Source organism: Natrix helvetica (genome assembly GCF_964273705.1).
Source record: "Natrix helvetica genome assembly, chromosome: 2".
In the NCBI taxonomy this organism is placed as follows: domain Eukaryota; kingdom Metazoa; phylum Chordata; class Lepidosauria; order Squamata; family Natricidae; genus Natrix; species Natrix helvetica.
The window spans coordinates 252,911,137-252,936,957 of NC_138552.1; the positions used below are offsets into that span (position 1 = coordinate 252,911,137).

At 38.8% G+C, this 25,821-nt stretch overlaps 1 protein-coding gene across 3 annotated transcripts in view; it reads right to left on the reverse strand.

The window, feature by feature from the left end:
• RRP36 (ribosomal RNA processing 36) overlaps window positions 1–25,821 on the reverse strand; it is a 49,458-nt gene that overhangs the window by 22,969 nt on the left and 668 nt on the right. For all 3 annotated transcript variants that reach the window (XR_014174731.1, XR_014174732.1, XM_081945286.1), the window contains exon 2: window positions 22,049–22,511. Coding sequence is in view for 1 of the 3 variants with exons in the window: in XM_081945286.1 (XP_081801412.1) it covers window positions 22,049–22,478 (430 nt within the window). In the remaining 2 variants the exon portion in view is untranslated. The remainder of the gene's footprint in view (window positions 1–22,048; window positions 22,512–25,821) is intronic.

Sequence of the window (25,821 nt, forward strand, 5' to 3'; positions counted from 1 at the left end):
GGGGGCTGGGGGAAAAAAATAAGCACAAAACAGTCCATTTTTCGCTCATTTTTCCCCTCCTTAGCCCCCAGAAGCACTCTGCAAGCCTCCTAAAGGCTGTGCATGGCCATTTTTGCAAAGATGGGGTTTCAGGAGGCCAAAAATGCTGTATTCAGTGTATAAGACGCATCCAGATTTTCACCCTTTTTTTTTGAAGGAAAAAGGTGTGTCTTATACTCCGAAAAATACGGTAGTTCATATTTTTCACACTGCTATAAACTTTTGTATTACAACTATATTCTAGGGGAATACTTTTCTTTTTATATATAAATGGAAATAAAAGCCTAAACTATTGTTGTAAAGCTTTAAGAACAAAAAGAATACAACAAACTAAATTAGAGCAGGAAAGATTTAAAAGAACAGAAAAAAATAAAAGTGCAATAAGAAAATTTTAAAAAGAGCAAGATAGAAAGTAAAATATAAAGATGTAAACAGTGGCTTCTGATATAATTTACAGCAAAAACATATCTTAACCCTTCTCTAAAACAGGGGTGTTAAACTCACGTTGTTAGGACAGTGTCACGTGACGTATTGGGACTATTTCTCCCTTTGCTAAACCGGGTGTGGGCCTGGCCAGCTAGTGATGCATCCGGGCCATGCGCCGCGAGTTTTACAGCCCTGCTCTAAAGTTATATCTCTATTCATTTTTTAAATTTGAAGCAAAATCACCATAAGGGTTTCCAGTCATCAATGAATGTAGATACTGACTTGTCTCCGAAGGGGGCATGGGAAGAGTCACAACTGGGTATTGTCCCTCTGTCCAGAGACTGAGGTAAATCTTGAGGCCACTCCCTCTGCTGCTCCTCTGACTCCCCAGATTAACCTCAGTCTTCGGCCCAGAAGGAGCTAATTTAGCTGGCTCTCTTTGGTACGAGACTTTACCTTTTTTTCCCTTTCAGGCAAGAGTAATTATCTAGCATAGCCTCCTCTCGTGCGCTCTGTAATCAGCCTGTGCACAGTAAGCGGATAGCGCTACTGAGAGGCTCCTGAGGGGGAGAAGGAATCAGGATTTTATTCAAATCTCTTTGTGCTTCCCAAGAATTCAGGAGGGTGGAGGGCCATCCTGGACCCTAAGCTATTAAATTCCAGGCTTATCTACCGCAAATTCAAGATGGCCTCCCTCAGGTCTGGAATGGATTAGGCAGGGGGGCTTCCTAGCCTCCATTGACCTCACCGAGGCTTACCTACACATTATGATTGCACCGGACCACCAGTCCTTAGGTTCTCCTATGGGGGCACTCATTACCAATACAGGGCCCTTTCCTTTGGGTTGGCCTCCACTCCCAGGACCTTCACCAAGGTTCTAGCCATGGTGGCAGGCCATCTCCACTCCACCCCGGTCCGGTTGCATTGTTACCTAGATGACATGTTAGCCACCTCGGCGCCCCGGACTAAAGGGGACCTAGGTCTCACAATCTCCACCTTAAGGTCCCTGGGGTTCTCGGTCAACCTTGAGAAAAGCCACCTGATTCCTACTACCAGACTCCAACATCTGGGAACCATCATTGACTCAGTGGAGTGTGAGGTTTTCCTCTCAGAGGAGCGTAGGGACAGCATTGTGCAATTGATTCTAGAGATTCGCAGGAACCGATCTGTTCCTGTAGCTCTTCTTTCCAGGCTTCTCGGCAAGTTCATCTCCTGCATTGGGATAGTGCCTTGGGCCCGGCTCCACGCCAGAGAGCTGCAGTGGTTCCTCCTTCCACAACAGAGAAACAGGATGAGCGACGGAGAATTCAAGGTCCTCGTGATGCCCCAGGTACTCCTGTCCCTCTGCTGGTGGATGCCCCCAGCTCTGGCCATGGGCTCCCTGGCAGACAGGTTGGCCCTGATGACAGATGCAAGCCTGTTTGATTGGGGGGGGCACACCTGGACTCCCGGCTAGCCCAGGGACGGTGGACACCGATGGACCTTTGGAAGAACATCAATTGGCTGGAGCTCAGAGCGATCCACTTGGCTCTCCAACGCTTCAAGGTGCACGTGAACAAGGGGGCACCACTCCGTGGCATTTCATGACAAGGCAGTGAGATTGGGGAACTGGGTGGAGCGGAATCTGCTATCAATCCGAGCAGAACATATCTCCAGGGTGGAGAACCATCAGGCGGACTGGCTCAGCAGAGAGACAGTAGACCACGGAGAGTGGCAACTTCACTCCAGCATCTTCGACCAGATCTGCCAGAGATTCGGCCAGCTGACAGTGGATCTCTTCACCTCCCCGTCGAACGGCAGCTTTCGAGGTTCATATCGCAGTTCCCGACACAGGGAGCGATGGACATCAACTCCCTGCGCTGCAGTTAGCCATCAGGGCTTCTCTACGCCTTCCCTCCCCTTCCCGGGGTGCTGAGGAAGCTAGTGCTAGAGAGGGAAGAGGTCATCCTGGTGGCTCCCTATTGGCCCCATTGTCCCTGGTTTGCAGATCTGATAGAGATGTCAACCTTTCCCCATTGGAAAATCCCTCGGGGGGAGGTGACCCTACTCCAGGGGAGTCTGGTCCACCCAGACCCAGACTGGCTCTAAGTGACCGTCTGGAGCTTGAGCGGGAGCAATTAAGGGAGGCCCAGATTTCCACCAGGGTCATCGGGACCATCGAGGCTGCCAGGAAGAGATCTACCACTCGCGTCTACGACGCGACCTGGGCCTCCTTTGTGTCCTGGTGCCAGTCTGCTCAGGTAGAACTGGCATCAGCCAAAGTCCTGCAGATACTGGACTTTCTCCAGGATAGACTGGAGAAAGGTCTGGCCCCCAGCACCCTCGGAAGGCAGGTCTCAGCCCTTGCCACCCTCGTGGGGGGAGTGGGTACCCAATCTTTGTCCCAACTTCCTATCATAATGCGGTTCCTCAGAGGAACAACCAACCTTCCGCCCCCGGTGATCCACCGTTTTCCCTCCTGGGACCTACCCATAGTGCTCCAGGCACTCCTAGAAGCACCATCCAAGCCCCTGAGGGAGGTGAGTCTTCAGCTTCTTACCCTTAAGGTGGTGTTCCTCATAGCCATCACTTCCGCCAGGAGGGTATCAGAGATCAACGCCCTGTCGGCTAGGGCCGATCTCTGCACCTTTCACAGCAACAGGCTTGTACTCAGGCTCGACCCAGCCTTCATGCCTAAGATTAATTCCTCCTTTCAGAGGGCTCACGAGATTGTTCTCCTGGACTTCTGTCCATCTCCCTCTAGAGGAAGGGAGAGATCCTGGCATTGTCTTGACATTAGGAGGGCACTGCACATCTATCTGAAGCGCACATCTGTCATTAGGCAATCGGAGGCCCTCTTCGTTTCCTTTCACCTGGCAATCAGGGAGCGAAGATCTCCCCAGCCACCATCAGTAGATGGAGCAAACTGGCCATCTCCAAGGCCTATGAGGCGCGGGACCTCCCGGTGCCTGAAGGCATCACCGCACACTCCACCAGGAGTGCAGCCACCTCCGCGGCCTGGGCCACCCAGGTTCCCATCGAGGACATTTGCATTGCTTCGCCCTCTCCCTTCATCAGACACTATCAGTTGGACGCCTTCGCCTCCGCGGAAGCATCCTTTGGGAGAAGAGTTCTCCAGAGAGTGTTAGACCCTCGGGGGTACTCAGGCTATATGGCTCCTCCCAGGGACACCTAGCTTTGGTATGTCCCAGTTGTGACTCCTCCCACGCCCCACTTCGGAGACTGTCAGTTGGTCTTACCTGAACTGCATGTCTCGAAGGATGGCGTTGGAGCAGTCACTTCCCACCCATAGTGCGCCCCACGCAGGGTGGGCCCAAGTTTGGATAGTTACTGGTCAGTCAGGGACCAAGGGGGGAGTGGGGGGATTGCCCTGTTCCCTTCCTTCCAGGTTCGACTTGACTGGACCATCGGTTAATCTGGAGAGTCAGAGGAGGAGCAGAGGGAGTAGCCTCAAGATTTATCTCAGTCTCCGGGCAGAGGGGCTGTGACAATATCCAGTTGTGACTGCTCCCACGCCATCCTTCGAGACATGCAGTTCAGGTAAGACTAACTGACATTTTCTGATCAAAGAAGTTACTTTATCCACTAACAGCAAGATCTGTTAATTTTGCCAATTATTCCTCTACAATGGGTTCTGCCAAGTGTTTCTGTATCTGCACATGTAATATTCTTGCTGCAATAATCATGTATTGAAATATTCTTCCATGACTCTTCAAACTTTATATCATCAATTGCTTAAAAAAATGTGCTATTTAACATTTTTGCCATATGCTAAAGATCACGTGAAGTGTTAATACCACTTTATAATGCCTTGGTAAGGCCACACTTGGAATACTGCATTCAGTTCTGGTCGCCACGATGTAAAAAAGATGTGGAGACTCTAGAAAGAGTGCAGAGAAGAGCAACAAAGATGATTAGGGGACTGGAGACTAAAACATATGAAGAACGGTTGCAGGAACTGGGTATGTTTAGCTTAAGAGAAAGAAGGACTAGGGGAGACATGATAGCATTATTCCAATATCTCAGAGGTTGCCACAAAGAAGAGGGAGTCAAACTATTCTCCAAAGCACCTGAGGGTAGAACAAGAAGCAATGGGTGGAAACTAATCAAGGAGAGAAGCAATTTAGAACTGAGGAGGAATTTCCTGACAGTGAGAACAATTAATCAGTGGAACAGCTTGCCTCCAGAAGTTGTGAATGCCCCAACACTGGAAGTCTTTAAGAAGATGTTGGATAGCTATTTGTCTGAAACGGTATAGGGTTTCCTGCCTAGGCAGGGGGTTGGACTAGAAGACCTCCAAGGTCCCTTCCAACTCTACTATTGTAAATTGTAAAATTGTAAATAAATAAATAAATCCATCAACTAAAAAAAGTTCTGGCTTCAATTGCATAATGGTAAAGGCAAAGGTTTTCCTTGCTCAGTTGTGTTTGACTCAGTGGTATGCATCTCTGTTTCTTAGTCGAGGTAGCCAGCGCTGACCGACGAGACTTTGGTGGTCATGTGACCAGCATGACTATATGTAGAGGTACACAGAACAAGGTTATTCTTCAAAACCTTGTTTCAATATGTATTTTAATCAATTTTTAAAATTGTTTTTAACCTATCACCAAGCATATCTCTTGTTCACATCTCCAATATATATTGGAAATGCCTTTATATATTCTAATTTCTCTGGCATTGTGTACCAACTAAAGAAGGGTTTTTCAACCAGAACATAAAACTGATTTAAATAGCAAATGACTCTTTTTTTCTAAATTAGGAAAGGAGCCACATGAGAGAAAGAGCAGAGAAGGTCTGAATAGTGTTTCCAGCTTCATACACTGAGCAAGGGAGCTGAACATCTCAACACAACAATGCCTTAGAAGGAGATTTGAGCTGAGAACCAAAACAAAATAATGCTTCGTGCTAGTTAACGTTGTTTCACATTTCATACTGTTTGGATGGTTTTTTTAAAAAAAATTAGGCTTTGTGGAAGACAGTTTCCGCAATGGAATACAGTATTTTAATATAGTTAGCTGTCACTGATTATTCAGAAATAGTTTTTGATTTCAGCCTAGGGGAAGATTGCTCCAGTGCCAAACATTTCTTAATTCCTCATAGTTCTCATTATTTTTTTCTGTATGCTATTAAAATTTACTGTAATTGGTTAATAAGACTGGCCAATTGTTCCAAAGTAAAAAGTGATAAAGGATTTTTAAAAATAAGTTAATATAATACATTAACAGATGAAGAAATAAGTCAATATGTAATTATCTCTAGCAATAGAGTAACATACATTTATCCAATTGACAAGTAGGAATTCTATATTTATTCATTTTATTTTTTTAGAAAACTCCACTGAACCATATCAAAGGCCTTGTCTGCAATCAAAGAGACCATCACTCCTTTTAAGTTTTCTGAATGTGCATCTAGAATACCAATTAGTAATTTAGTATTATAAAAGGCCTCCAAGTATCCAATAAGCCAGATTGTGCAAGATGGATAATTGAATGTAGTATCAGTAGTCTACATGGCAGAGTTATTTTCAATATTTTTGCATCAATATTTAACAGGTTGATTGGATACTAGCTTATACAACTATCTAGTTCCTTCCCAACTTTCAAAATTAATTATATGCTGAAGGACACTGGAAAGACTTTATTTAAAAAGCATAATTATAGTCCTCCAGTTTGATTGAGCAAAGACTTCAATGTATATTTTATGCCTCTCAGTTGGATAACCATCTGTAAAAAAAAACTCATCCTACTTTCCTAGATTTAATAACATTTTTTCTTGCAGAGATAAAGATGTAATTAAGAAACTAGTCTATGTAATCTAAGGAAGAACTAAATTATATAAGCATGTACTTTCCTCCTTAGTTGCATTTGACTATTACATCACTAGGAATTTTTTTAAAAACCCATTGTTTTTATTAAGTAACAATAATTAAATATTGTAATTGTATATTCTTAATAATAGATATGATTTACACTGCTGCTAGTGTTTCAGATGAGTGGTTGATAATTTATTAAGTTTTCGTCTTGCTCCCAATATCCTCTCTTTATACAATTCAATTAATAGTTTGTTTCAACTGCAAAGAGTGTTGAAGTTTTTATTTAGCAGTCATATATGCTTTTTTTATTGGAATGTTGATGGTGAGGGTGACAAATTTATCCAGTCTAAACTCTACTGAAATATCTTGGTTGAGCATCTATTCTGTTCCAGATAATGTTTTTTCTATAGTTTCAGTCCTCCATGTAAATATTATGGTTAGCCATGCAGGCGGTCAGATATTCAGACTAGTTTTGGCATTTTTGTCCATTTATTGAATCCTTCCCAAGAAACTGTGATAGGGAGATGTTGTTTGGTGATGTTAGAGGTATTGTCACAGGTTGTAAGCTGTTTGAAGTATAGCTGCCTTCTGCAATTGATTGATGGTGGTTTTGTCAATGCTGATAGTATTCAAGTGGTTCTCTAGTTGTTTTGGGATGGCACCCAAGGCACCTACTACTATTAGTACTATTTTTCCTTTCTTTTCCACATTCTTCTTTTCGCGGGTCTTTGTATTTTGTGATTTACTCCAGGTTTTTCTTTCTATTCTTCTGCCTCTGGTATTGATACATTTATTATCCAGTCTTTTTTGTCTTTCTTATCAGTAATTGTTAGTTATGGTTTGTTACACAGCCAGATGTTCAGACTGCATTTGGCATATATCTTTGTGTGTACACACACACACATGTCCAGTCCTGAACAATATTGGGATGGTCCATAAATTAACTTGGCTGATATACAATGCCCTGAATTGATTAGAAATTCTAGCAAGGGATGGGAGGATGCCTAAAACAGAATTGAAATTCAGTAATCTGAACAGAATATGATTTTAATGTGTGGAATCACTTACCAATCATCCACAGGTATATTATGCACACAAATATAGTTGGCTTTGTTTCAGGTGGATTAATGGCTAAAGCCCAACCTTTGCAGAAAAGGGGAATTTTGGAAAAGCAAAAGGAGATTTGATTATAATTGGACTGAAGCTAAAAGTGTATATTTTCCCTTTCCCTGCTCCATCTATGTAGTTCCCTTAGTTTCTTTGTGAAACATGCTACATGGATATTACATAATTAAAGCAATAGCAATAGCACTAAGACTTATATACTGCTTAACTGTGCTTTACAGTCTTCTCTAAACAGTTCACAGAGTCAGCATATTGTTCCCAACAATCTGGGTCCTCATTTTATCGACCTCGGAAGGATGGAAGGATGAGTCAACCTTGAGCCGCTGAGAATCGAACTCCTGGAATGAGCAGTGAGTTAGCCCTGCAGTACTGCCTTCTAACCAATGCACCACCAGGGCTCTTAAAGGCAGCAATAACACCAACTCCATCCTGGTATTTTCTCTAAGTTTGCTCCAGAAAATTAAGAACAAAATGTATTCTTTGTTTGCAAAGTTACTGCAAATGCAAGGCAAATTATATATTTTATTTCAATCTCAACAAGGAATTTGCCATATTGGCTCAAACCTATAACCGATCAAATCAACCATTCTGCTCAAGAAGGAAGGATTGAAGAGAAGAGGAAGAATATGTGTTACATTTCTTCCTGACAGAAGTTCCTTCTGTTTATCTTATTTTTAAATTTTTAAAAAAAGTGTCAAAGGTTTGTCATTTACAACCTAAAATAAATCAATTTATTTTTATGCAGCTAACCAGTGAATGCCACTTGTCATCAACATGCTTGACTGAACATTTTTCTGTCCTCACTCTAAATAATAGCCTCTCACAGTTCCCCTGGTTTTTGCTTCCCACGCCAAACACAATTATTAATTTGAAGTGCTTGTTAGTGTTGAATCAGGGTGAATACAATGGTAATATATTTGTGTTACAACCCCTGGTATGCCTATATATATATTGTTGTATTTGTACTGATAAATAAATAAAGGGAGACTAGTATAGATCTTCCTCCCATATTTAGGCATACCAGGGGTTGTAACACACACACACACACACACACACACACACATATATAATCAAGATATCAAATATATAAAAGTCTACAAAAGGAAAAGAAAAATGAAGTACATAGAGTATTGATTAGTCTACATGAGGCAAAGCATATTTTATTATGCACACTTTCTCTTACCAGTTTAAATTTCTGAACTGAAAATGTTTAAAAACGCTATGGGTAGAATATAAAAGTCCTGGGTCATATTTTCCCAATTTTGAGTCCCAGGTGATTTGGCTTACTTTAAAAAAAAAAAAATCATACATGAAAATCGATACTGCTGACTAGGAGTGGTTGCTGTAAATTCCTGACTTTAAGACAGCTGACGAACAGGACTATTTGCATTTGTCTTCCCTTCTCCCTATAAGATTACCAAGACAAACTGTTATCGATCCATAAGTGCCAAGACTACCAAGATATAAAAATATTATACCTGTACAGGACTCTCCAAAAACATAATCTACAAATCAGAAGAAATGCCATAACATAGCACTAATCTTTGCCAAAATATTTCAAAACTTCTGTAGGAGCAGTTTGCACATTGTTATGGGTGCTAATTATAACAATCTAGAGCAGCATGTCACGATGTTAAAAAGTTTGCTAGGCATGAACTGACATTCAAGAGTTAAACTAAGAAAGCTTTATTGCGCAGGTCATAAAACAAAAAGTTCTTATCTGAAAGTGATTTATTGCGCATGCGGTTACACTTCCAAAAATTCCTTTCTTCTTTGTCCGGCTGCCAAGCAGAGTTGGCAGACGGAGCTTTCATTATCAAAATGTAACAATTAGTTTATTTTACTTTTATTTACTTTTATTAAAGTTTGTTTATTAATTAGAATATACTTGTCAAAGGCTTTTATTTTATTTTTCTTAATATCTCAAAAGATATGCGGAAGGGAATCAGCCACGGTCCATTGATCTCAGATATCAGGCGTTTTTTCCCCTGACACAGCACACCTTGGTTTCTGTTTCTCTAAACAGCCCAAGAATTATTGATTACTTTTATATCTGAACATGTAGAGCCTTGAGAAACACCAAAGTTTCAACAATCACCAATTTCTACTTGAGCCTAGGTTAGCTTATTCAGCATTTCTGGTATAAGGATACCCCAGTAAATTTAACAGATAGATAAATGCCACCTTATATTAATTGTATGTCTATCTTCTTCCCCTATCTATGTAGAATAATTTATATGAATCTCTGTTAATATTAAACTCTAAAATACAACTGTATTTATTCCAATTTCTTAGAGAGGAATCACGCAAAATGATTTATATTATACATTTTAAAGCTACAATAAATTCAACTAGGTGAAATAGACTGAAAAGACCAGATTGATACTAAAGTTGCCAACTAAAAGTTATATAATGAAAACAATGCAATACTTACTAATATCATCCACTATTAAAGACATAATTCTGAACCATGGCACAGGACCAAGGTACTTGCGGGATCGTATCCTGCCCCATACATCCCTTCGACCGATCTGCTCTCACAGGGAGGGGCTCCTCCGGGTGCCGTCCACGAGGCAGTGCCAGCGGGCGACGCCCAGGAGTAGGGCCTTCTCTGTGATGGGCCCGACCCTCTGGAATGACCTCCCCCGTGACATCAGAACAACCACTGATCTCCGCTCCTTCCGTAAGATGCTCAAGACCCACCTGTTTAGTTTAGTGGGCCTGGCCTAATCCCGATCTAGTCCCTCAATTCTGTACTTTTAAATTTTTGGGGTTGTTTTAAGCTGATTTTTAACTTTTATTACCCTGTACAGCCTTATTGTTTAATTGGTTTTTAAGTGTATCTATTTTATATTAGGTTTTAATGTGGTGTCTGTACACCGCCCCGAGTCCCTTCGGGGAGAGGGGGCGGTCTATAAATTTAATAAAATAAAAAATAAATAAATTTTGCACATAAGCTTCTCTTTAACTACAAAATCTTAAGTGGCTGCACCGTAAGATAACAGTAAGCATATATCACAGGGGCTTTATTTCAGGTCTTGTGTTATTCAACATATTTTTTGCTTGGAGGGTCGTTTTGAGCACTCCAGAGGCTTCAGGGATCTTCAGGGGGCTTCCCTGAGCACTTAAAACGAATCTCTGAGCAAACCGGAAGTCTGTTCACGAACGTCCGGTTTGCCCATAGGGCCGTTTTTTTGCGCTCCGGAGGATTCAGGGAAGTTCATGAAGCCTCCGGGGGGGGGGGGGGGCTCTTTTCGCCCTCCCCAGGCTTCTATAAAGCCTCTGGAGCCTGGGGAGGGTGAAAAATGACTTTAAAAAAGGGTGAACTCAGCTGGCCAGTGCCTCGCGTGCCCTGACAAATGGCTCCGCGTCCCACCTGTGGCACGTGTGCCATAGGTTCGCCATCCCGGGGATAGGGGAAAACACTAGACAATACTTGTTAAACATAAAGCAATAGTTTGATGCAGCTCCAAAGAAACCAAATTTAATTCTAAAATCTAAACTACAGTATATCAGAATAGAGACAGTGGGAGATCAAGAAAAGGCAATGCTCCTTAAACTCAATGTACTTCAAGAAAAATATTAAAGGATATTTCTAGGCTGAAAAAGAGGTGTTAATGTGAATTTCTTTCATACTACTGTTATAAGTAGTATAGTTTATAATATATTTATACTATCAATAACTATGGCTGCTGTAAATAGATAATTATGTATAATGTTGTATCTTACATACATTTAGGTTCTGTATAATATACATGTCAATGGCCTACTCTGGCCTCTTACTTTCATGACTTTTAGTCTCCCACCATTTTCAAGAGAGGGTATTGTTGCCTTCCTACAACTCTTTCGCTCTTATGTGCATGTGTAGGGTTACAGATCAGAAGAAATTAAGTAACAGGGAGACATTAATAATTCTACGAAATCTATTATTTATTTCATTCTTAGATAGCAAACTATGGCCAAGAAATTTGCTTGGATGGATGGCTTCTGCTATGATAAAAAGGGATTGTTTCAATTTATTAAGTCATTAAGACATTTTTATCTTGCCTTTATTATTTTTATAGATAATCTAGGTGGCAAGCATACCTAATGCTCCTTTCTCCCATTTTTTCCACAACAGCAACCCTGTGAGTAAGTTGGGTTGAGGGAAGTGATTGACCCAAAGTCACACAGCTGACTTTCATGTCTAAGGCAGGACTAAAATTCACATTTCCTGGTTTGTAGCCTGGTGCCTTATCACTAGAGCAAATTAGAATCATGCAGGCAATGGTCATTCCCATGGTTCTCTATGGAAGTGAAAGCTGGACTTTGCAGAAGTTAGAAATAACAAATATATTTTGGAAATATCTGAAAATTCTTGAAACCACAATGAAAAGCTAAGAAATCAAGAGTCCTGAAGAACCAGGGTGGAAACAGATCATCTTGGAGAGCTATCTATTTGGTCAATGAGAGTGGACATTAATTTGACAGCATATAATCAGTCAATCAAACCTCCAGATACAAGGAATGCTCATAGGAACTGAGCAAATGACTTGAATAGAAAATAGTATACTATATGAGAAATGATATTGGCATATTCAGAATTGTAAACAAAGGAAGAAAAATCTGAAACTGTGTAAAGTTAATAGATACTGAATTATCTGTGACAATTCAAGGAAAACATGAAGAGTTATTAAGAGTACAGTTATTATTTTAATTTTCATAAAAAAGAAAAAGGAAAATAAAATCCTATGCCTTCATATAAACAAATGGTATGTTTCTCAATCTGATATTCTCTTCAATTTTCTCTGTTTAAAACTAATGTAGAGGAAAAAGACAAATGATGACCATACAGAAGAATTGTTTAGGCTAGAGGTAATGAAAGTTTCACAAAATAAATGGAAGAAAGAAGATGTTGAGTGCTCCTATTTATTATAGCAGAACGCGAGTTCAGAAGCACTTGAACAAAATATTAGTTATGAATCATAAAAAATTCCTTAGTAAAATCATTATCAGACCCATGAATAAATTGTGCACAGCAATAGCTGCAATACTGGTAAGTATCACACCACTGTGTTCCTTTTATATTTATGAGTTGCACCAGTACAAGTACTAGTAGGTGCTGTCTTTCCTGTTACTTCCTTTCTTTGCGAGCCCTCCAAAAATCTTCCTCTCTGGTATGGTGGGCTACAACAAATAGGCTTGCCAGTGATGGCAAGCCCCGCCTGAATCTCCCGCATACATTTTAATGTGAGCAGTTTTTCCCTTCAACCCACCCCCCACACCCACTCTGAAATAAACATACCCTATTCTGAAACTTACACAGACCTTTAGGCAAAACTTTTTTTTGCCTAACAACACAGAAATATAACACAGAGATATAAATTATTGCTCCCAATTTGCTGGAGGTAAAGCGAAATTCTTATGTCAGGTAATGATCCTTGAAATATTCAGATCCCAAGCTGTTTAGATTACATGCCCAACAATTCCCAAGAAGCTTTCAAACATGCCTAGAATATTTGTTTAAATCAATCTAACTGTGGAAGTATTTCAATATTGCAGAACATACATACTTTGCACAATTAAAAAATACATGAAACTCTCCATCAATATTTATATCAATATCAAACTTTTGACATACACAACACTATAGGAAACCTCTCTAAATATCCAGGGATCTAGCTTTGTTTCCTATTGAAAAAGGCCAGCAGTTATACTGTAATGGAACTTTAGTTTCTTATTGCAGGTATGTGGATCAGAAAGGTTAGCATAAGCATTCTGTAACACAGAAATCATATATGAAATAGCCCTTAGGTGCACAAGAAAGGACAATACTCAGATGGATTCTTAGTCTGACTTGCTGTAACAGTTTCTAATGCACAGCAGGTTTATGCAAGCTATTAGGTTGCAGTCATCTGTGACACACTTTCTATTTTAATGTGTTTTATAAAAGAATGTAAACTACCTCATATTCTTCCTTGCTTCCATTCATTTTCATTTTCTCTCCAACAGAGGATTTCCTACAAATTATTTGATGTACATTTTCACCTTTTCATTTCCTTTTAATCTAAACTCTTCTTTTCCTCCCACATTTTGCTTTTTACAAGTTCTCATGCTAGTACCATCTCCTTTCTTCTTTTACACCAAATCACTCAGCCTCAAAATTACTTCTCTCTGCTAATTAGTAATTTTAGCTCATTGTCACTCATTTGTTTCCCTGATATCTGCTTCAGTAGCAGGCTGATGTTTTCTCTCTTCACGTTGAGCTGTTTTGTATTATCCAGTCTACATTAACTGCCAAGTGTTTCATAATTGACCTATATACTTAGGAAAATGAGAATAATGTTAGACTATTCCCACCTAATCACATACTTAAAGGAGCGTACCACTACTACCCAAAGTACATTGTTTTCTAGAAGGCTCCACGCAGCTAGCTCAAGCACCTCCTTGTATCTGGACAGTTGGCAAGTAAAATATCAATTTCAGCAGCACACATGGTGCTGAAGCATGGACAGGAGTGCCCAGGCAGCAAAAGGAGGCCCTTAAGGAAACTGCATTGAGGAACACAATGCTTCAGTGCCTTGCACAGTTGCGTTCAGAAAGTGTTTTTATGAAACACTCCTCCATATGGTTTGCACTGCCTTAGGATATACAAAGATTTCAATGGGCACTCTACTCACTGATAGAAGAAGAAAAACAAGATAAATAACTTTAAATAAAGAAATTCCTATTTGTTCACATTGATTTAAATTCTGGTTTTCATTCGATCAAGTCTGTTTAATGTGCTATATGGATTAAATACGTTAATAATACATTAGAAAGAACTCCATGGGTGTCAGAACCAAATTATTCCAAAACATTCAGTTTTATACAAATGATAAATCCAGGCAATTTTGACAGCTCCAAAAGCCAAAATGAGGGTCATGATCCTGGCCTGGGTCTGATCCTGACCTGAAAGAAGGGAACTAAGAAGTTCCCATACCAAATTACAGAAATAAATACCAAATACAGTTGATATTGTGCACACTTTATTAGGAATATTCTGTTTATGTGCTTGGATATCGGAATGAACAGGCACCAAAATGCTGCAATAATAATTTCATTGCCTGGAAATATTTAATTACTTACATTACACATAAAGCTGGATAACTTTGGGCCAGTCACTTGCTCAAAGTATCAACCCACCTTACAGATTGTTGCTGCAGGAAAAACAGGAGGATCAAGGAGTATTACCGCATATGTTTCCCACCATGAATTATTTATAAAGTAATAAAGATGGAATAAAAATCTAATAAAAAATAAAAATAGGTTCCCGGTGTTCTTTGCTAAATAGCAGAAAGAAATACTAATTTTTGTGCCAAGTTCAGGAAGTCAATTTGTTTAATGGAAATGTTTACCTATCAAAATCTATGTTTCTCTTCCAGCACAAATAAATACAAATGGAGAAGGTCATTAAAAATTGATTATCCAACTCAGGGTTTCTCAGATTGTTAGCCGAAATATGTTTTAATTTAAACCTATCCACATCAATTCTTGCCTCTTAAATTGGGGAAAATTCTCATCAGAAAACACTATACTGTATGTTCTTCATCATGCTTAGAAAATAGTGATTTCCATTTCATTCAAATTTAGAAAGATATTTCTAATACAGAATGGAGTATGAATGGCAACTTCAGATTCAGTTTGAACTATAAATCAGGAGTCTGAACCACACTATAGCTCCATGATGGCAAACCTATCGCACGTGTGTCATAAGTGGCATACAGAGTCCTCTCCGCAGGCATGCAAGCTGTTGCCCTGGCTCAGTTCTGCTGCGCATACGTGCGTGCCTCCCACAAGCCAGCTGATTTTCGGGTCTCTGCCGCATATGCATAGGGGCACATGTGGGGACACATTTGCAAGGTGTGTGTGCGGGGTCGTGCATGTATGCACAGTGCACCCGGGAGGGGGGTTATGCATGCATGCGCAGAGGGTGCACATAGGGAGCGCGTTGCATTATAGGTGTGTGCTTTCGGCACTCGGTACCAAAAAGGTTAGCCATCACTGTTATAGCTTATAACTTTTAATAAAATGTTAGTCTGGAGAGTGTTACCAGACAATTCTTGATTTTAATTACCATATAATAACACAACTTTCACTTTATAAAGTTTGGTTTTGAATAACATTCCAAAGGTGGTCTCAGTTGGCAATTTTATCCATTCTTCACTGCTATAAACATCTTTTGACCAATCATTGTACTGAATTAAGTTTTTATTTACTTTATAAGTCTATATTCCACATTTTTTCTTCTTTCTCAGCACTAACATTTGCCTTATACAGGCATGTATACAGGGACGTGCGGTCAGGGGAGGCAGAGCCTCACCGCTCTCATCATGAAAAGGAAAAAAAAAGGGAAAAGGGAAAAGGGAAAAGTCACACGTGGTCCGATTCCCTGACTTCCTGAAGGGGACCGCGGAGCGTGCTCCGCTGGCTTGCGCTCCCCGGTCCCTTCATGTTGACTCAGGAAGGCAGGGAATGGGACCATGTGTGCAGGAGGCTGAGGCAGCCTCCTGAATACATGGTCCCATTCCCCGCCTTCCATAAACCTCACAGCACGTCACTGCATGTATATACTATTCAAACAGTCAATCTTCATCTAAATCAGTGGTTCTCAACCTGTGGGTCGGGACCCATTTGGGGGCCAAACGGCCCTTTCACAGGGGTCGCCTAAGACCATAGGAAAACACATATTTTCGATGGTCTTAGGAAATGAGACACCAATTTTATGGTTGGGGGTCACCACAACATAAAGTATCGCGGCATTGGTAAGGTTGAGAACCACTTATCTAAATGAACAAATTACTATCTGTAACAAATAATCCTCAATTTAGGACTGTTCGCTTAATGACAATTCTAACTTATAATCTTGGAAGAAATGATTTACAACTTGTACTTGCATTTACAACTATTGCACTATTCTCAATCATGATCATAATTTCAGAGCTTGGCAACCAGCCTGCATTTATACCGGTTGCAGCATCCTTCAGTTGCATAATTGCTATTTATGACCCTTTTTGCCAATTTCTGTCAAAGATCACCCTTTGGGGAAACTGGATTTGCTTAACAACTTTGACGATTTGCTTAACAATGAGTGTAAAACAGTTGTAAAATCCGATCCAATTCAACATATGACACAATGAGAAATTCTGATCCCAATTGTGACCATAAATTGAGGACTAGCTGTATATAAATTTCAATTATGCCATTACAGTTCTGAAGGATGGTAAACAGGAGACTGGGTACAAATTTGAATTATATTCATTTTCATGAACCAGTAAAACCAGAGATTATGTGAAGAAACAAGTTGGCTTTCAGTGAGAAATCATGGCAAACTAGATGTCCCTGAAGGAGTGAGTGTGGCATTGTAACTAAATTAGTGGCCAGAAAGCAAATTCTGATTGGCAAAATCTCTTGGAAAAAAGGTGAGATTGTGAGATTACCCACTGGTACTCTTTGACAGTTGCCCTCGGGAACAGACTGCAGGAACCAAGGATTTTACAGTTGGCTTATGAGCTGCATGACTGGGAGTTGGGGAATTTCAATCAAGCTTCACAGCTATAATGCAGCCTGTAAGCCTTATTTCTTGAACTATTTTGGATGTCCCTAATTTACAGCTACAGAGAGATTTTTCTGAGTGGCAGGATAAGAAAATTCCACTTGGTGAAATATTATTTTTTCTGGATTAGAAAGGAATAAAGAAAAAAGTTCTTAAAAGACTTAAAAACGTTCTTGTTAAAAAGCTTAACAAAGAGTCAATGTAAGGAGGTTTAAAAAGGATAAAAGGGACAATTATTTGAAAAGTTGTGGGTTTTTTGTTTTAATGAAAGTGCTTTTGAACAAACTGGAATTCAGTTAGACAAACCAATCAGTCCTCCATAGGAATGTTTTTTGTTTAATATTTACTATCAGGGAGTCCAGACAATTGGCGAATTTTACAAAACGGAGGATAAAGGTAATATGAGCCAAATGTAATGTTGACTGTAACTATAAAGATGTTGATTATGATGCTGGCAGTACAACAGAGTCCCACATGAGACAAAAGTAGAAAAAGAGGGGCGAATTGGCAGTTTCTCTTTCTCTTGTTGAGACACTTTGTTTTAAGATGCAAAGGAAAGAAGATGTTTGGGTTCACCTTATCTGAAAATATATTTTGTACCTTGCTGCTTGGTTTGAATGAAACACTGAGTGACAAACAGAAGGCTTTTAAAGTTAGAAGGACATGAGTTTTGCATGTCAAAGATATTTGTGGTAAAATAAAGTCACAATTAATGTGGATTTTTAAAATAATTATGTTAGGCATGCTATATGGAGAATATGGAACAGATACAAACCCAGGTTATGCTCTAAAACATCTTTGTTAGTTCTCAGCACAAGGAGCATTTTATAGATGGAGGAAATAATAGCAAACACAAATGTCCAGTTTATCATGAGGTACTAGAATTTTGTCAAGAGGAATGTAAAATAAAATCAAGAATTGATGGCGAAAGTATATTGTTCTCTTAGAAAAATTTAGAAATAGAAAGATTTAGATATTAGAAAGATTTAAAGTAGATAAAATAACGTATGGTTTTGAACATTTTAAGAATATGAGAAAACTGTGTACAAACGATGAACATAATTACTTAAATGCTTATTGAAATTTGAAAGAGGAACAAGTAAAAGAATATGATAAAGTGGGCTAAAAATTAGTTATACTACAGGTAAGTCCTTGACTTATAACCACAATTGAGCCCAAATTTTCCGTTGCTAAGAAAGATAGTTAAGTGAATTTTGCCACATTTTGCTCCATTTCTTGCTATAGTTGTTAAATGAATCACTGCAGATCATGTGACCAGGGAAAGTTGCAATGGTTGTGTGAAAAACAGTCATAATTCACTTTTCAATGCCACTGTAACTTTGATCATTAGACAAATGGTTGTCAGTCAAGGACTACCTCTATAAAGATAGAACAAAAGAAAATTTGTGGCTGGAAGCATTTCAATTTACAATATGTTATAATCTTCAAGTTAAGTTTTAGAAAATGATATACGGTTAGGTATATGTCACCACAAAAATTGTCTAAAATGTACAAAGGCACTCCAAATTTATGTTGGAAATGTGAACAAGGAGGAACATTATATCATGTTGGTGGACATGTAAAGAACATACAAAATTCTGGATTCAAATAAATATACAATTGAGGTCAAAGGTTTCTGGGGTTGATTGAAAGTTGGAGAAATGTTATGGAATATTTTTTTTGTACATGATAACTACAGTGATATTATTGTTTATGGAAACTGTATATGGTATATTGTATACTGTATACTGCTATCGAACCGTGGCCTATTGGGAACTGGCCATTGAAGTGGGGGGGGGGGGGGATGTGCAAAACTTCATTTGCGCATACATGGGATTTAGGTTGCATATGGGAAATCATTCCCCGCCGCTGCTGAATCCGCCAAAGCTGCCAGCAGTCTGCAGAACCAAAAAGGTTGTGAACCCCTGCTGTATATGAAAAAATTCTGCATTGCCCACAATGGAGAAATGGCTGGTGAAGGTCATGAAACTTATTGAGTTGGCTAAATTGATTTCTTTGATCAGAGAAAATTCAATATTGTTGTGGTCCACCAGCAGCCTGCAGAGCTGGCAGCAGAGTCGGACAGTGAGAAGGTTGGGGAGAAGCATGGGCCAGTCCTAGAGTCTGGGGAAAGCTTGGACGAGGGTTCTGTGTCAGGGGCAGAGATGGGGCCAGGGCCATCTGGGAGGTATGTGCCGCCGAAGCCTCCAGAGTCAACATCAGCGAGGCAGAAGAACATGCTCCCCGTTCCCAGTGCGCGCATGCACAGAGCTGCCAGAAGGCAAGAACAGTTAAGACAGAAGGGAAGACTCGGGAGTAAGGCTTGGAGGTGATTGGCTCCTCCCATAGGACATAAAGGAGGAGCAAAGGCACATGAGCCTTTGCAGGAAGCAACTTGGTTCATGCTGGTCAGTTTACATTCGGAAGCTCTGTTTTGATTCTTTGCTCTGTGTAGCCTTGCCAAGCTAATTGTCAATTAGGTCTTTGCCAGCATTTCAAGGAAGATCAAGGTGGGTGCTTATCAGCCTTATCCTGAAGGACTGTGGCAGCTCACTGGCAGACTCTTTACAAACTATTTGTGATTCATTACGGGCTGTGAATGAATATAATTCACAGCCTTTGAAATAAAAAGAGGGTTTTGGGGACTAAGTGTGTGCTTTTTACTGTATCAGGAAGCCTGGGTCAGAAGAAATATTTATGTTTATTGCTAACTGGAAACCCTTTATAGGCTTTTTGCATGAAACTAAAAAAAATAACTTGCAAATTTCTCTTAATAAAAAGAATTATTAAAAGTTTAATAAAATTATATTAAAACAAATGAAGAAGCAAGCTCACCCAAACATCCAACTACAGTATTATATTTCATTGCTTCACTCCTCCAGTTTCAACATGTTAACCTCTAGTTTTTTCCTTCTTTCAAGACTTTTATAGACCCCGCTCTCACAGTTACAGAATGGTAAAATCTCAGTTTATTGAGTTCAGGATACCGATTTCTTTCATCTTTCTGGTCATATTTAAACACATATTAGAGGCGATATTGATATAGCGTGTTTACTACCCCCTCTACTTTTTTCCACAACTAAAAATTGCTTTTCACATACAAAAGCATATGTTTTATATCAATCCATCATATAAACCTCTCACCAGACCTCTGATGTAAGTCTGAAACTAAATTATTTGTACTTATTTTGTTCCTAAATAATTTGCTGTATTCCTTGCAACAGAATTTTTGCCATGGCCAGGTTCTGTGCCTCCTATAGCCACATATTACTATTATCCCCCCACCTTCTATTTTTCTTAGACTTTGCATACGTTGGCAAACTAACAGCATAAAAAGAATCTCAATTCTCATTTGAAAAGATTTCTGGGTTCTATAATAATTATGAATGTATGGCTGCATAGCTCCAAAACAGTGAAAACAACATGGATCGACATCAAAGATCATTTAAATATATTTAATGTGCATGTCTTCTCATCTAATTTCACTGCTTTGAAAGACAGTCAGGTCAGATTCTGATCAGCCGGTTTTATCACTGCTTAATCTTTTTGGAAATCCAAACAAGAATTCAAATACCAACTTAAACCCTGCCTTAGGAAGTCTCACCCAAGTACATTTATGAACACCTTATCATATTGCTTTTTACATTTAGGAAATGTATATTCAAGATGGAAAAAGCATGCTTCATTTGTTCTTTATTAATGCTCCAGGCTGCTTCTTGCCGACAGTTTCACAATGCTCTAATAAACTCATTCTGTGAAGGAGACCCTACACTAGTTTTGGCTGAAAGCTGAAGCATCTATTTATGATCTACACTGCAGTTAATTCTCAACAGACCTGAAATGAAAATAACATCTACACAATTATCAAGAGGCAAAGTTGGCTTTTATGTGGTAGCTAAACTGATTTATTGTAAGGTTCAGCTACTTAACTGCGGGAGTCAATATGACTCATGAAAAAATGCTCATTTCCAGCACCAATGCTCATTTCCCAATATTGTTTTATTCATTAGGCTTTGAATTTTCAACAAGCAATAATATTGGGAAAGGAGATTATCAGAGAGTGTCACATCTTTTCCTGTCTGTAACCAGGGGCATGTGATTTCATATAACTATGTCAATACAGAACAGATAAACTCCAGAATAATACTTTTAAAAGGTATTAATTCTTATATGTTCTACCATTAATTTATTTTGCTTACTACTTCTTACTCTTTTTCTGCACTTTCTGCAAAGTTGTTTACCTCACAAGGAATAACATGCTAGGTGTATATGTATGTAGGAATTAATTCCTTTAATTTAACCTACTATCATAATAGTGAAGAAAAAAATAAATTGCTCCATTTTCTATAATTCATTCAGGTTTAAGAAATTTCTCACATATCATTATGAAAAAATGTTGAACATCTTTCTAAAGATAATCAGCATTATAACTGTAACACTGTTGCCTTTGCTTCAGCTGAAAAGCAATGTACAGCAATGGTTAAGTATGTGAATCTAGAAATTTTCAGTTCAATTCTTCTCATTTTGCAAGAAACCCACTTACTTTTATTACATAAGTCATTATTTTCTAAATGTTTTTTCTTTTGTCTTCTAATTTGCAACAGAATAATATTGGTAAGCTTTGCCGGGAATGCTGAATTTATTCCTGAAAAGAAGTCTGGACACTCTTATTATTCAACCATTTAAGCTAGTTGTTTCATATTTTTATGAGCCCTTATTATTTCATTCTGATCAAAACATTTAATTATAGCAATTGAAATTGAAGCTGTTAAATGATTATTCCATTTGCTTGGCATCTTTCCAACATCATGTAGAGATGTTCAACATGTCAGTATGTCATGCAGAAAGGACACCCCTGCCAGTGCTAGCAAAATAAGTGACAGATATAACAAGATAGTTATATAACATAGCCAGTAATAAAGAGAATAGTTTGAGGACAACTAAATGAAGCAAATAGTGTATATTCACTAACATGATCCCAAGATTGTTTAGAAGAAAGAAATGCTCAGAACTGCTAATCAGTGACACAGAGATGCACAATTTATTGCATTTTTCTAAGCATCAATGTTTACCTTTTGTTAAATCAGGCCTTGAAGGCTGGCCTGCGGTTTCTTCAGGATCTTCATTACTACTTTCTGATGCCTCACTGACAGTTTCATCCCCATCATCTTCATCGCTCTCTGTAGTATCACTGGCATCATTATCACTCTCCACTTTCTCATAATCGCTGTCATCTGACTCCTCTTCAGATTCTTGGCTAGGTGAATTCACATCAGGCAAGAGCTTAGGTCTTTTGGCATCATCAGCACTTCCTGCAGCACCACCTCCCATGCTGTTGAAACCTTGTAGAGATCGTTTTTGGGCCAAGAGTTTTCGATTTAAGATACTGCTCTGCCCACTGTCATCCGGAGTCTGTACTGTTGGCGTCTTACTGTCATTACCAGAAAAGGAGTTCTTCTTACGGGGCTGGCCCCCAGCTTTATTCTCATGCAGCTGTTTCATAAGGCTTCTGGTATTTTCGTATGCGTCAACTCACTAGTTCAAGTAAGAAAGAAATTTCTATTAGCCTTTCTTTCATTATAATTAAATAATAGAAAATGGGATTGGCTGTTTAATTATATTTCTCAATTTGAAATCACCTTATGCACATTCCCAGATGAAAAAAAGCTGCATTAAAATAGTTAATAAACTAGGAGCTTATAAACTGGGAAGGAATTATGGCACTGTGCTCATTTGATAATATGCTTTGCTTGTGAAGTACCCTTCTGGATTTGCTCCTGAAACAGTAAGAAGCCACTATAGTCGTTCAAAGCATCACTGCAATTACTTAAGAAGTCCTTCCAAGATCTTCTGAGTTATTCATGTGCATGCCCAGAAGACACTTCCAGCAGAATAGCTAATGAAATAGCTGTTTTGAAGAGCAGATACAGAAGTTGCTTCACTTGTGGAAAAAAAATATCTTGAATTATTTGCCCAGCCTCATATATTTATTTCCTTATCTAAGAAAAGATCTGTGGTATTAAGATTCTTCAATAAAGAACACAGATATCTTTCTCTTTTAATCTATTATATATCATCACATCTAGCAGATTCCTATACATTATATTTCAAGTATGGATGCCATCTGCTATTTGAAACATCACAAAACTAAAGAGATGAACAGTGCTCTCATTATGTTCCAAACTGAAAAGTTATATGAATATACCTTTTAAACAAAGTAACCAATGTGGAAGTCAAATAGCTTGTTCAATTCATCCAGAGTTTTGTTAACTGAGAGAACCTAAATTTAGCTCAATATTCACCAATTAATCTTACTAGCTAGAGCCAGAAAGAAGTCTTAACAATCTTGAGTAGGTACATTTTATACATGTATGACACATATATTTATACATGTATGAGACATTTTATACATGTATAATCTTCAGTTGTTCAAGAAAAAATGGTAGGAACCCAGAGTTCTTGCATCAAATGATTTAATAATTCCTTTTATCATTAATTTCAGTCACATTAAAATAAGGAGAGGAAATTATAAAAAAAGACCCAAAAAAGACCTCTCCTTTCCTAGGTCCATGAATCCTTCCAAAGCTATTACTATATATTTCTCCAGACAAATTTCAAAGTCTAATTCATAATTAACACAAGAGCAATAATGTATTTCTCTCTATGGTATTGTAGGAAAAAAAACCTTCTTACCAAAGCTGCCATTTAGTAAAATTAAGCAAGCACAAAACTGTGCTCTGAACAAGAACTTTAGTTCTCCAAGGGAAAAAAATCTAATATGTAGAATCCAGACGTTTATTTCTTGACCTGATTCCTTTGATTTGCTACTAAAAATACATTAATTGGGCAGTTTCAAACTAATTCAATGTTAATAGACAAATCTATGGCTAGTTTATTGATGTAAGAGGTTTTGTCAATATTCAAGAGTAGGATACTGCCAATTATTAGATACAAGAGCTTATTAATGAAGATTAACAAATCATTGTGTTATACTTTAGAGTGCTTTAACAGAATGTTATAATTTGGTAAATGGATTCGCTTTTTTTTTACATGGTGTATTTCTGCCTTTTAGCAAGCCCCATTTAATATCAATGGCATTAATAATTGTATTCCCAAAGAAAAAAAATATTTTCCATATTGCTAGTTTTTCTTTTAGAGGCATACCTTTATACGAATTCTATTTGTGTGTCCCCCCCCTCCCCCCCGTAACAACCTCTTTTTTGGATGCAGTGCAAGACGGATTCAAATTTCCCACTATCCTCCTAATGCTGTTACATACTTTTACATCATTAAGCACCACTATTTTATCTCATCTTATGATTTTAACGATATATTATTAGGCATATTTCCACCTTTTCCCTCCTTTTTTGGATTGGCTTTACTGTTCATGTATTGCTTCTGGGATGGAGGCAAGTTAGACTTTCTGCAATTTGCTGTAGGGCTGATTTTGATGGAGCTAAGGTGTATAAGCCAGGATCTTCTTTTTAATTGCTCAGAGATGAAGTAGGATAGCAGGAGAACCCAGTCATTTACACTGATGTCTCATACCAGGTTCCAAGAGATATGCTTTAAGCAGGCAAAACAAGGCAAGCAGCTTGGCATCGTTCAGATCATTCAGATGGACTACAATTCTTTGCTAGCTGGAACTAAAAAGTCTAAAACATTTAGATGGCACAAAATTGCTTTCCCCATTATAACAGAAAGAGGTGCCTTAAAATTTAAAGTGCTGCTTCTGTCAGACAGAATTAAATGTGCATATTTCAACACAAACATTAATTTTAAATGTTACTTGGGACTCTAGCATGCAAGGACTTAAAAGTTAGTGCCTATAAAAACATGACAGTTGGTCATTGAAGGAATTTTTCTAACATGTAGGAGCTATGATTATAAAAGCCCTCCTTTTCATATTGTTCACATAATGTGGGAAACTGTAAAAGCACCAAGAAGAGATTGGATAATCTTTTGTCTGAAATGGTGTAAGGTTTCCAGCCTAAGCAAGGGGGTTGGACTAGAAGACTTCCAAGGTGCCTTCCAACTCTGTTATTCTATTCTATTCAACACTTGCTGTTGATTTCCTCTTTGTGTTTCTAATCAGATGGATGGAGAAAATGAGTAGACAGGCCACTGCTTCACTAAAATTGTGATGGAACGCGTTATCAATGAACCCTAAAAAGACAAGTCTTGATTATTGATTTCATGTAGGAGTTTTTAAAAATCAGTTAAGAACATGCTAGACATATAGAAAAAATATCTACTGGAAGTTAAAAGTCTGGTGTAAATACACAAGGAGACATTTTAAAATATTTTGCTGTTTTACCCCTACCAGCAATCTGTTATTTCCCTATTATCCAAAATGCAAAGACAAACAGTATTGTCTCTGAACTTGGAAGCTTTAACAGATCAAGAGTTGGAAGGGACCTTGTAGGTCATCTACAACCCCCTGCCCAAGTAGGTGACCCTACACCAGGGCTCCCCAAACTTGGCAACTTTAAGACTTGTGGATTTCAACTTCCAGAATTCTCCAGCCACAAGTCTTAAAGTTGCCAAGTTTGAAGACTTCTGCCCTACACCTTTACTGACAAATGGCAGTCCAATCTCTTCTTGAAAGTCTCCAGTGATGAAGCTCCCACAACTTCCGAAGGCAAGCTTGTTCCATGGGTTGATTGTTCTCACTATCAGAAAACTTCTCCTTTATTTCCAGGTTGAATCTCTCCTTGATCAGTTTCCATCCATTATTCCTTGCCTGGCCTTCAGGTGCCTTGTAAAATACCTTGACCCCTTCCTTTCTGTGGCAGCCTCTCAACTATTGGAAGGCTGCTATCATGTCTCCCCTGGTCCTTCTGTT